The sequence below is a fragment of the Synchiropus splendidus genome, chromosome 11 (assembly GCF_027744825.2).
Source record: "Synchiropus splendidus isolate RoL2022-P1 chromosome 11, RoL_Sspl_1.0, whole genome shotgun sequence".
NCBI lineage: Eukaryota > Metazoa > Chordata > Actinopteri > Syngnathiformes > Callionymidae > Synchiropus > Synchiropus splendidus.
In genome coordinates, this window is record NC_071344.1 from 13304417 (window position 1) to 13318265 (window position 13849).

The following is a 13849-nucleotide window of genomic DNA, read 5'->3' on the forward strand; positions in this document are numbered from 1 at the left end:
TATTTTTCTGAACATGAAAACGGGGTTATAGAACTGTATGAGGAGAGATGTGAGGATTATTTTTCTCTGTGCAAATGACTCACAAAGTGCCTTGTGATTTCAAATTCATGCCCTTGAAATAGAATTAAATAAGTCAGCTTTGTACACATTCCCTAACCACAACGCCTGCTGTACTAGCAGTATGCCCAACAATGAATGAGCATAGTACAAACAAGCAACTTCAGGTAGTTATTTGCCATTCGTCTCAGATTAATACTGTAATAGTCATTTATTACAAAGGACGGCAATTCCAACAAACTTACGGTACCTTTAAGGCATCATAACCAGGAAGAGTGTCAGGTAATTCCGGTTCCAGACTAGGCTGAGGTCTGACCCTTGAACTGCTGATTTGTAGTTGCCCGGGGTGATTTTATTCTGCCACTGCAGTAGGTAATTTACAGCCCTGTCTGCTGTGTTAAGAGTCTAAAGATCGGGCGAGATTAGAATATGTCAAGCACCACAACCGAGGGATCTCAATAAATCTCTCCTGATTGAACGCAAACACAGATTTCAGTGTTCATCATTAATAGTGAAATGCACTCAAAGATTCTTCAAGTGCAGAAGCATTTTTACCAACAGCTGCTTCATGAGTGGACATAAGGGTGCATGTGGCAGAATTATTTATAAGCAACTTTGTGGTTAACGCATTTACATTATAAATCTGAATTTCATTGCATTATTTGTTTACCAACCCACTTAGATGAGATTCTGAAATGCCCTGCAGAAGAGGGTTATAAATTCTTAATAAACTGCAGTGCAGACCTTTGTACAGCACTGACCTAAATCCTGCAGCTCATCTTTGCACTACACTCATTTCTTTAAACTTTAATGGGGTTCTATTACACACGCTTAACTATTTTTCTGACACCCAAAACTAGCCTGTACCAACGTAACACGCACCCTCTTGAACAGCATCCAGAGCTCACGGCTTTGAAGGAGGATGTGGGCTAAGATGCTCTGCTATCAGTCTGGGACCATCTGCTGACGTTATATACGAGAAGCAGTGTATAGGCCCCTCTAGGCAAGAGGCACAGAGCGCACGTGATTAATATGCCTAGGTTAATGAGCAACCCCAGAACGGGCCGGCCTTCCATCAGCATGTCGGCACGTATGGCTTCTTGATGGCCACTCAGCTCTGGAAATAAACATACTATCGTTACGTGTCTTGTCTTTGCTTGGAGCAGCCCTTTGGCACCTCCTGCTTTATTAGTTATGGCTCTAAATTTAAACCTAGCGTGTAAACAAATACATCTGAAAAGATTGCCACCTGGCAATTACACTGCTAATTAAAAGGAAGCGCTCTTAATGGATTCATCTCTCAGGAGGATTCTCGCCCTCTCCACACAAATGTACTGTCCCCCATTTCTACCCTTCCCATCTTTCCATCGCCATTTCACACCAGCGTCCCTATCCTCGGGAGCATTGGCTGACGTGTTGCTGGTGAGTGTCGCCTGGCCTGCAAGTGTTTTGGTCTCCGCTGAAAGGAAAAGGCTAAAAGGGACAGCTGGATAGGTTGAAAGGGCTTGTGGGTGTTCCCGTGCTCCTGGCAAAGGCTCCCGATTCCACAGCCACAGCTTTTCATTTATTCATACGTTGAGTGCTCGAAACCCCCAAATCCCTTAATAGACATGTTAACACACATACGTGTCAACAACAACACAAATAAATACAATAGCTGGGAAAGGAACAATAACACTACCTATCTACAAATCTGAGAGCACCATGTGAGGCCAGTTGACGGCCCGCACACACCTGCACGGTTACCCATCTGTTTTCTTTGGGGGACAACGCTGTTTTCATTTAAGTGAATGAGTGTCTTCTAAAAGTTGTAGCGAGGCAGAAGAAATTCACGCTCCAGAACCGAACATTTCGTAGTGATGAGTAGCTAGGTTAGAGCAGGTAAGACTATAACTGTGTGAGAAATGGTCGCCTTTAATGTGAAGGATCTGAAGGCGCCTTAAATAAATGATCAGATTCAAGGGCTCGTACAAGCCAGCAGCTCATTAAGACTATGATAGATAGAATGAGGCCTCTCTCTCTCATCCAGTCTAGCTAATGTATGTGTCGGAAAATGGCCAACACATATTAGAACAATCACACAATAACAAAATCAAGGTCTTTCATCATGATGTGGGGGTTTCAGACCAATCTTTTGGATTAGTCAATTACACCCGACTACAGTTGGATTGAAATCTCTATCCATAATAGAAAGGACATCATATCAGTTGAGATGCAAACGCAGCCTCACCAGATTACAATGTTAACCAAATTGAAACTCGACAGCCAACAGCTTAAGCCTAAGTGGATCTTGTTAGTTGACTATGTTCTTGAAATTGCAAGGAACCCACAGATGGTGCACCAACCATGCAGGCTTATCTGTAGTCGAGAGGACGCTGAACTGACAAACACGTCTAGTTGGAAACATCAAAGCCTAACTCCTCCATGATTTAACAACAGAATGTATACATATTGCAGGCAGTTGGATAAATCACTGTCAAAAGGATGGCATATGAATAACTTGGGGCATAAATCATGCATGGCATCTCCCTGTGGAACAGTACAGTGCAAGCATTTAAGTGGAATGTGTGGCCATGGATAATTGAATGTGTGTTTCCTTATGGCAAGGACCACAGTCTCAAAGGTAAGAAGAGACGCAAGGCAAAGCTGACATGGCATTAAAGAATAAGACATCGGGAATCACAGATGCCCTGATGTCAGTAATAAACAATATTCCCTGACAAGCTTTAGTTCTATCTGTATTCTTAATCCTGCTTTAAGATTATTATATTTTGTCACATAGGCTTTTAGGTTTTCCATAGTTCGCTTCTCGACAGAGAAAATCTGATCAACTACAAAGATTACACCTACAACCATGAAGTGATATTGAGCTTTGCCAAGAATTAGTCTGCGAACCATGGAACATATTGCCACTGCTGCAGGGTTATTAGGCCTAAATCAGTCTCACTAGCAAATCCAATTACATCTTGACGTCACTTGTTGGAAGATGTACAGTAGGTCTCCAGCAAAAACCGTGGGGACAATGGTTCATTAATAACTTACATTGTCAGCGATGGTGCGGCCCAGCTTGTCCATTCTGGATCCTGCCTCTGCAATTTTCTTGGCAGCGCTGATAACGTCGGATGTATTCTTCAAGGGCCCTTTACCTCTGAAAAAGAGCAACGAAAGGAGAAATCAGACATGGTCTGTGACCTGCTCACAAACCTGGACACCTTTCAAGCATTAAATAATACATTTCAACAGCCTGTGGTGCCTTCCCTAAAAGAGGATGTATGACTACATTCCAAGAAATGTTTTATTCAGAGTGGCGGAGGACGGTAGCTTATTCTGAGCCAACGGTGATTGTTTTAATGTTGCTTTTATCCATCCTATTCCGGAGCACAATAAAGGTAGACTTCACAAAGGTCAGCCCAACTTGATCTGACTCACTGTAATGTACGTCAGCCATTTGCCATTTTTTTGTCCCCAAAGGGGACTTTGAGTAACAGTTGGCAAGAAGCACAAATTGGATTCAAGGCTGCTTTTCTCTAGGCTAAAAATGAGCCATCCAACACAGAACAGATGGAATTTTGTGTTCTGTTCTCTCTCTTCCTCTTTTCTTCCCTCCAATATCCTCCCCTTTTCTCTGTGTGTGTGTGTGCGTGCGTGTTGATCTGCTGTAAAGCAAGTCAGGGTCCTGGTGTAAGAGGCCACGTGTCACAGCACAGACTGGGAGCTCCTGAGGGATGAGTCAACCCCTGGAGGCCAAGATAAAGGCTTTGTGATGGCTTCTGGGTGAAAAGCTTGCACAAAGTTTTGTTTCTGTTTACTAATTTTGATGTTTGTGCTGAGGACTTTCTTCTAGAACTTTACTCCTCACATTTGCCATTTCCCCAAAAACCTGAACTGGAATGACAGAGAAAATTAAATCAGGGCATACAACTATGTTGTGCTAATATATAATAATGGACAAGTCTGGAAACGCCCGAGGTACTGTAGATGTACATATGTACGTGAATTCTCTTTGATAGATACATACATCCAACTGTAAAATCTGTTATTCATGAGTGCTTCTAAACACTTATAAGCCATGCGGGAGTCAACAACAATCTGTGACACCCTCGACAGATTTGTCAGAGGCGAGGTCCAGATCAATTATCTTCCACAGCATTAACCTTGGCAAGGCTTTGTAGCAGATCAAGGTTGAAAGGGCCATCATTTCGGTAAGGGCTGAATTAGCTAGCTGCTGACCTTCTGTGTGCCACTATAGCGCGCAACAGCGAAGGCATAATGTGAGGATATACATTCAGGCAGACAATGATCCACGTGTCCTGCACGGCTCACTTGCAAGCGTACACATGGAGCAATGTCCCAGTCAGGGTAAGTGACAGCCATCTATGAATAACGGGCTCATTCTCGACGTAAGTTTAAATAGTAAACAAAAACAAATGCAAGCATACTACATAACAGGTGTTATTTATGATAGCAGCCTAATACATTTGGTATAACTTCTTAAATGAAAGTCATATATGATGTGCGTTTTCCTTAATATAATATGGTAGAACAAGTCCAATAGTACATCAAAAGCAAAGCTAGTTTTTTTTCTATTGGCAGAACATCAGATTAAGACAAATAATGTGATTGTTAGATGTTTAAAAATCTATTTTTCACCAGCATTATTTGTCCAACATTCTGCAAGGAGAAAATAACTTGAAAACAACTTGAAAATGATGTGTAGCATATAACTACCATTATAGCTGAGGAGAACAAAGTTGCGCTTCGCAATGGTTGTTTAAATAATACATAGACACGAGAAGTGCCTTTCATTATGATCCAAGCATTGTTCTACAATCAATAAACTGAAACATTAAAGCAGACACCACCTAATGAAGATTCGCACATTCCATACTGAAATAAAACAGCTATGTCTGCAATGTGCTTGAAATAAAGAAGAAAACAGAAAACGTTTTTTTTTTGTCTGTCAGAGAAAGTTATTTGTAAGACCAGAAGCAGAGGTAGGAGTCCCAGGGATTCAAACTCTGATAACACTTGTTATATTTCCTGTGCCGGAGAGACTCAAATCTTTGACCCATTCAGAACAAGAAGGAAAGGGAGCATTTGTCATCACCAGTGTAACTCAGAATTAGGCACAGGGTGTCCTCCCAGAAGCACTCTTCAAAATTTTAAAGGCCAGTCACACAAATAACCCGGGACAAATGCCATCAAAAACTTAGTATGTATCTTCACATCAGTCGTGCACGGTAATTCAAACCATGCAGGAGCAAGGTAACACTTTGATGGGTGAAAATTAACAAATGGATTCTGAATCATTTCGGTGAATATCATTGGAAACTACTGAGTTGAAATGTTGACTAGAGCAGACTTGAAAAATGAACTGATTGAGCAGGACATTCACTAACAAACAAACCAAGAAACTAAACAGCAACATGCACATTTGCACAGAGCACTGTTAAAAATGACCAAGAAATGTTCAAGTTAAAATGCAAATCCACTACGAGACCGTTCATATTGCAGCACAACCCTACAGTGCACTAGTTCGTTGTGATTGTGGTTAACAGGAAAAGACTGCTCAATCAAAGTTCCACTCAGAGACAATCAGTTTTACATTTACTCTTTAACAGCCGGCTCTAGAGACATCTGATGCAACGTGATAACGGCGAGATGGGAGGAATATAAAATGGTACCTACAGTGCAGCCTAAGGAGAAATGAAGTGCAGTGATTCAGAGCTAATGGTGTTAAACGTGTGCATACTAGAGGATACAAGCTAATGTTAGGAAACAATTGTGGGTTATGGATGAACATATTTGACACAAGTTTAGACTACAACATGCATGCTGGCTTGGAGGCATGTTGCTACAATAGCACACAGCTCTTTGAATATTAATGAGGGGATAGCTAGCATATTCATGTGAGCCACGCTCAAGAGGAGAATCAGAAGCAAATACTGTGAGAGCATAAACAACTTTGATCACTTCCGAAGAGACTGTGAATTTTGCAGGCAAAGCAAAAAAGTGAAATGCATATGTAAAATTCCGAAACCAACAGATGTTGCATTCATATCTCACCTGGTGAAGTCAGTCATCTCCATCATAATCATGCACATCTGTTTGGCCAAAACGATGATGTCATTGCCGCTGTCATCCCACTTGGACACCTCAGCATCCAGCTTGCTTTTCTCTTCCTGGAAGCTGGCTACCTGTTCTGCAATCTTCGCCTTCTGTTCCTGTGGCAGCTGAGCCATGATAGCCTGAAGGGAGAGCAGACAAAGACCATTGAGGGAGGATCACTGCAGACCATAACCTATTATTGAGAAGGCCGCTTCGATTTCCTCGAGGGAGTTTGCGACACAAAACTTTTCAAGGTTGATATCGATTCTCACAAGAATGCACTGAACAAAATGGCATGATTTCTCCACCAATCTCTGAAGTCCAACAGCTTTTCAAGCACCATGAATTGAATTTCAAAGTCATTTTACAGCAATGAATTGTTAAAAATTGTACAACTACAGCCCCTGGATCATAAGAGTATAAAAAAAGGAAAAGGGAGAGGGATATCTCTTAGTGTAGACAATAATTAATTCAGTGCAATGTTAGCCTCAACAATCCTGATTTGGTGACAATCTCACCAGTGGCGATGTGGTTAAATGATAATGCAAGTTGACACAAAACAGTACCCAGAAATGTATCAGTGCGAGAGCATCCATTCCATTACCGGAAGAAAGGACTTGCTCTTTGACACCAATGATACTTGTACTTGGGAGTGGAGCTCTCTTATAAAAACATCCATCAACCAAAAAGAGAAATTGGTAAGTGATCATTGAAAAATTGTCGGAGCTTGAACCTACTGTAAAGCCCTTCAAATATTTCTGACTTCCTCATTTCATTATATCACGAAATCTAAAATCACAAGATTAAAATAACATTTGTTTTACCCTAGATTTATTTCATTTATTGCAGATATTCTTCAGATATAACTTCTAACTCAACAAAAACACTTCATATTAGGTTCATCATAAAAGCATATTTCAGAACTAGTTAATGTTCAAAACGTATGCATCACATATCAGACTGCCATTTGGAATCAACATTGGAGTAAAAATGGGGAGATCTTTACACACTTACCCGAGCACTCTGTCCAGCGATCAGCTGGTCGTCTTCTGTCTGCACACTGGTCCTGCTGCGGACATCGAAGTCTTCAGTCTCAAAGTCAGAGTCGTCCAACTCCTCTGGAGTCTGTGAATCGACAAGGCAGGTAGGTTAAGGGAAAAAAAAAGATTTTAAAATGGCACTACGGTCAAGGATTAAAAGGAAGAAAACAGTGAAAAATCTAAATTTTCCAAGCAATCAAACCGCCAGGTAAAAAATAAGACTCAGTGCTGCTGTTAAAGCAGAGTAGATTTCTTCCTGCTCCACATAAAACGGCAGCAAATTCGTGAATCATGGGTAATGGCCTTCCGGAGCATTTTGAGCGGGGAAAATGAAGGAAGGTGCTGGTATGAAACATATCGGGAGCAAAACACTTCAGAGTACCATCTGTCGCAGCCATCTCAAGGAAGGCTGGGATGGCAGTGGCACCACTTCATCTTTGATCCTTCACCCTCACACAGAATGTAAATGCAAAACAATCCACGAGCAACTACTTTACATAACTATTAATATTTACGTGGATGTCTATCTCAGCAGGTCATGCTTTAAGGAAAAATACAATGCCCCCTAACATGAAAATTTATGTGGTGGGGATGCAGGCACAAAGACGATGATTTTGACAGATAAAGGTGCATTATCACGCTGGTGCTGCAACTTGTGCTTATCCAGCCGTCTCAATGCCTCCCTGCTGTAATGGATTTCCAGCAGTCACATCTAAAAATAGCTGAAGGTCTCTGAATAACCTTACTCTTCTTTATGGTATGAAGATACTCCTGTTCTCCAGGGAAATGATTTCAGATCCGAAGCTGATGTGACTCATAGGGTTTCCTTTCAACACAGACAATGTTGTTCAATGGTTCAGATACATCACCAGCTGCTGTCCGAGCAACAGATAGCAACACAAACGTGGGCCAGTGAGATGACTACAAATCTCTCTAAATACGTCCAATTTACAGGTTGACTGCATCCATCTACTTCTTGACGTTCCAGTTAAGTTACTTGGTAGCACTGATGAGTCAAGCCAGGTAGAAAAGGCAGAAAAAACTGAGTCGTTGAAAACCTTAAACTTGCTGAAGAGATTCTTAAGCTCTTTGTCAACCCTTTGAAACAGTCTATGTCCAGTAGGCCAGAGGATGGGAATGTTTCAGGGATAAACATCTCGGCCCTTTGGCGGCAGAACAATAGCTTTACACTGCTCAGGACCAGATACCATCTTTAATATGAGGGAACTGGGTAACACAGGAATCCAGAGGTACAGTACTGAGAAATTGGAGCATGAGACTAAATCAGACAACACCTTTCCTTATACAGAAAACGAACCCTATTGTCTGAAACAAAAGCTCATTGGTATTCCTATTTGACTTACGGCTTCAGTGAGTAGGTTTTTCAGGACAACGCAGTCAAAATCACCTTGGGCTGCGATGTAGAGCACAAATCACACGGTAGTGACAGCTGCCCCGTGAATCGTGCTGTCAGCAGCTGCCCAAATTTGAGACAGTTTAATGTTTGGCAGGCATATTGTCTGAAGAAAAGCCTTGCCCACCTGTCATTTAATCAAGGAAACCACTGAGGCTGTCCCCACACTTGGGGGTTAAACCTTGCCGATCCAAAGTCAGCAAACATGAGGTTTCGTATCTGGATGCCGAGCAGGCTGTAGCACTATTAAAATGCAAAGTCTCTCATTCAGCAAGGCTGAGGTTCAAAAAAGAAAGTCAGCAATAGAATAACCTCATTATTTAGATCTACTTGAAACTCAAAGGAACAATATTCAATAACACAAAGGAAAATTAATACATTTTATGGTTACCAGCAAAGGTTCCAACAGCTGAGCTATACCTCACTGTACAGTTGCACAGTTGTAATTATAAACTGGTCATAACACGGACGCTTTAACGCAACCACAAACATAATCATTGTAAAAAGCATTAATGACTTAATTTTAATATCAAAGAGATTTGTGTATCAGCTTTCGCACAACAGATCACAGTTACTTAAAAGATTAGAGCAGGAAAATGAAGTGCTCGTGCACACAAACGGCAACAAATATTTCAATACTTGCTACAATGCACTTAATAATTCACACCTTTACATTACAAGATGAGCCCTCCAAACTTGGCACATCATACCAGAGCTGTAAAAGGCTTTGTTGTTGGCTCATTGTCAAATCAATTAGATAACGCTTGAGCCGTTTGCAAGAACCATCTGTCATAGCTATAGTTGTAGTCTACCAATTGCCATTAAGCAGCGTACGACTCGGGAGTTAGTCATGCTAGATTGCAGTCTGGCCAATTAGGTTGCGTCTTGCTCGACACCATTAAACCATTAGCTTCCATGGACAGCACGCACGCAAACACAGTCTTGGCCTGGGCTAAAAACAGTATCTGAAGCAGTGCATCCAGCCACTCAAGACATAGGTGGAGACACAGTTTCCAGCATATTTGATACACCTGCCGGGTGCACAGGGTATGATGGCGATGTTACAAAAACTAAACTCAACTGAAGTTAAACCAAGTTAATCGAACACCACTAATAAGAAACATTTTCCTAGTACGGAGGGAAACTGTTGGGGACTTACTCTGATCATCAGGACAGCTTTACGAATGTCACGAATTCCGTCGTACACCAGACGTGAAGCATCAATGAATTCATTCTCATCCACAGGCTGTGTGGGGTTTGAACTCAGAGCCTCAACTGCAGACTCGATTTGCTCCGTGAACCTTGGCATTACTGTGAGGATGAAGAGAAGGTTTAATTCATGGCATAAGAGCAAAAAAAAATGGACAATTCAAGATGCAATAACAGTGATGCACTCCTCTTTTAAGCTTTCCCTGAATAATGTAATCATATTTTTAAGCACTACCTGTGTCAGTGAGGAGTTTGGTGGCTTCCAGGACCTTCTCGGTGTAAACTCCAGGCTCATAGTTATCCATTTCCGACGTGACCACATGAACAACTCTGGCAGCGCGGCCTCTGATAGCCCCGGCTGTGCGGTCCAAACCATCAACATCTTTCTCCTGAAGAGCGATCACGCACTTATTCACGTCCTCCAGGATGTGGTTCTCTGAAGACGAAACACATGGAAAGTACTCAAATTTAGGAAGCAAATTGCAGAGATATTTATACACTTTTCAAGAACCATCCACAAATAAACACGGGACGCTCTTGCATAATGACCTCTGCAAGAGCTGGTATTAGACCGTGGGCTAATTCGTTGACTGTTCAATAGCAGTAAGCCTGAAGAACACAATTGTCGAATGCGTAAATTACAGTCTGCCCTTGACCGGAGGTGAGAGAAGTCACTCTGCTTAACGCTTAATGAGAACTCTTTAAGAGTGTGCCTGACAAACCATTTATGTGTTTTAACACATGTGACAGGACGTCAATTTACGCTGTAGTTCTGCTGATGCTTCAGTGCTCTCTGCTATTGGGTTCAATCAGCCTTGAGATGTATGGATCTCATCAGAAAACACCAATACCCAACTCCTCTACAGCAGCTCCCTTGTTTCAAAGTTGGATGTATTCCAGCTTGTTTTAAATCCTTAACTGCTGTAAAGACTAAGCGCTACACACACTTTACATGTCCCAAAAATAGCGTGGCACACATTGCACTAACAGCTCGCCCTCATCAGCTTCATCAGGGATTCCAGACTTCTCCATCTTTGGCTGATTAAAAAAATGACAGCTTGGATAATGACTCAGCTTTTACTTACAATAGCACAGTAAAAGAAACTCAGCACACATCTGTTGTTCAAAAGTGGCAAGTAAATCTACACTGCTGCTCACAAGCATAATAATAGGGTTAGGGATGTAACTTGAGCAGGTCATCAAAACCGTTTCGGCAACCACTCTTCATATTTTCACACTTATTCCAACACTCACCAGAAACACACAGGAAGTCATCAATGGATGTTATGTCGTCCACGGCGTCGGTGAGGACACGGACCTGCTTCTCCCACTGGTCTTTGAACAAATCCATATTGTCCTGGGCAACCTTGCTGTTTGGCTTAGCAGCCAGAGCCAGTGCAGCATTTATCACCTATAATCACGCAAACAACAATAATAGAGGTCCATTAACTGCATGTCATTGAACTGGGAACTCAGCAAAGACAGACGCTTAAAAAGCTCCAGATCAATACACATTACTGAACATGATTGCAGACAAAAAAATTGCAATGTAATTATGCTATGAGCAGCATCCGTAATATATATCACCACTTCTCTCTTCTAAATGGAATTTATCATCCTCACTCCACTAATTAATGTTTAAATTTGAATTTGATATCATTTAAATTAAAGTTCAGACACACAGTTATACATCTGCTTCACCTCCACATTTTGAGGTCCTGCAAGCAACCTTTTATTTTATCCCATGATGCGCGTTTTATTCATCCCAACATGGCGCTTACTGCACCACACGCAAAACACTGACCCTTTGGTGATGCACATTCATCTTATGGAAGTCAACACGCGATGCCATGACGTCAAGCATTGACCTTGGTGATGGTGCTATGATTCTGTAGCCTCTAAAACATTTAGGTTACGACACGTCATGAATGTAGTAGTAGTTTCCTTGCTCACTTAGGACGTGACCAGCCTAAAGCTGGTGAGGTTTAGTCAGATGACATTATGAGCAGTTTGCAAACAAAAAACAACTTCATATGCAAAAAAGAACTTTATTTGAGGGAAACCAGGGAATTTCCCCTAACCCCAACTTCTGTATTTGTTGCACTGACAAGAATTTAGATAGTTTAACAGCAATATTTCTGCTCTTAATTACTGCTCGACAATGACGGTGCCAAAAGGTCAAGTTCAAGAGTTATGAAGCCCCCAAGTGAGCGGAGCTCTATATAAAAGAGAGCGATGTGGGTCACCCTCAGCCGGATTTAAAACGCGTCTGCTGTATTTAGAGTTGGTCAGTAGGAAGCAAGAGTACCTGAGGACAAAGAGTTTCCAGTTGAGAAGCTGCCATCCGAACCAACTTCACTCCCTCCTCATTGTTGGAGATGGAGCACGCCAGGTTGGCCACCTAGACAAAAGCACAGTAATTGATGAACAAAAACACACCGATTTACCCCATAAGACCTAGCATACAAAATCAGCATCAAGTTTCCAGTACGCTGTGAGCCAAAACCATACTGAGCAGATTCAAAAGAACTTCCCAATGAAAAGACCTATTGAAATAGCTGATGTAGGTGTAAGTCGGAAAAATAAATGTGGTTTCATGGGGCTACCAATTTTGATCATGACAACATAGGCATCCAAACACCATCCAGATAAGGATTATCTTTGGAACGAAAACAGATTGACTCAATTCTTCGGTATGTACCAGAAAATGAAGCCCCTCTTGTATAAAGTTAAAATAAAATCTTTCAGAGAGAAAGAATGAATAAAAAGAAAACCGCCGAAGGGAATCAGATGGTTAGACCAAAAAAAAGGGACAGGAACCAAATATATCATCTTGGATAAAGTGTGCTAAAGCAAAAATAAGCAATGGCCTGGAATGTGTTGGACATAATTCTAAAAGACAATCTTCAAAGCTCTGTGACAGACGCAGGATGAAATGAAAATCTGGGTTTTCTTTTAGGGATTCAGCTTTGTATTATATTTCAGATACAAGATCTAGCTCAAGAACATCTCATCAGTCGTAAATAAAAATCCCTACACTAATAGGTTGTATTTGTCACTCGACAAGATTTAACCCAGACTATAAAAAAATAAATATCAACAAATAATAGTGCTAATATTTTTTTTGGAACAATGCTCCCCCTGTTTTTATGAAGGAAAACAGAAACCCCACCTGGTGTTAAAGGCTTATTGATTCAGATGGAGGTGAAATGCACCATAAGCTGCTGCTCAATGAGTCAAGACAAAAGTATAAAAGGAACAGATAAATTCATCTTATGTTATCATGAGCTTTCTACTGAAGAAAGGCTGGTTTGTTCAAGCAGAAAGCAATTGAAGGTAGTCAAATGAGATAAATCTACCATTTAGTAGTGTTATCTTGTCCCTTGTGACATGAACAAGACGCCGCGAACAACACAGATGTGTAGAACATCTGTTAACTCACTGCGAGTAACTTCATATATTGTGCAATGAAAATAGTGTGCAACAACACTTGCTCCACTCTTGGTATGAGCCCCTTTTACACACTGTTAGAATAGGATCTTATGATTGTAGAGCACTTACAAACACCAACAGTGTGCAGGCGCCAGTTACAGATTCTGTCACAACATTTTGAGTCATTTTTTTAACTTGTCTGTCTCGCGAGGTGAAGACAGCCTTGACATGTTGGCAGTTGTTAACGTCCTCGACATCTCGATCACATTGCTGACAGGGGAACGTGTGATATTAAATTCAAATGCCCATTGATGTTCACCCACCCTCGCTACCAGAAATCAAATGGTTCAAATAAGCTTCTTCGAAAGCTGCATACAAACTGACAGTTTTCCTTTCCTTTAATTGAACACATTTTTACAACTATATTGAAGTGTTAGTATTAAAATTAATGCAAATAATGACATGTTCAGTCACGAAAACATTTATCGAAAATGCACTCAACATTTACGTCTACTTTCATAAATATAACTGCTTCCCGTTCATTCACACACGAAATTCACAGGCTATTTTAGACTTTGCTGTTCAGTAA

General features: G+C 41.2%; 1 protein-coding gene across 3 annotated transcripts in view; it reads right to left on the reverse strand.

The window, feature by feature from the left end:
- Positions 1–13849, reverse strand: part of ctnna1 (catenin (cadherin-associated protein), alpha 1) — a 44059-nt gene that overhangs the window by 7333 nt on the left and 22877 nt on the right. For all 3 annotated transcript variants that reach the window (XM_053880080.1, XM_053880081.1, XM_053880082.1), the window contains exons 10-16: positions 12137–12229; positions 11083–11239; positions 10064–10264; positions 9779–9930; positions 7180–7290; positions 6124–6305; positions 3100–3205 (exon numbers count right to left, since the gene is read on the reverse strand). In XM_053880080.1, coding sequence (XP_053736055.1) covers positions 3100–3205; positions 6124–6305; positions 7180–7290; positions 9779–9930; positions 10064–10264; positions 11083–11239; positions 12137–12229 — 1002 coding nt within the window. The remainder of the gene's footprint in view (positions 1–3099; positions 3206–6123; positions 6306–7179; positions 7291–9778; positions 9931–10063; positions 10265–11082; positions 11240–12136; positions 12230–13849) is intronic.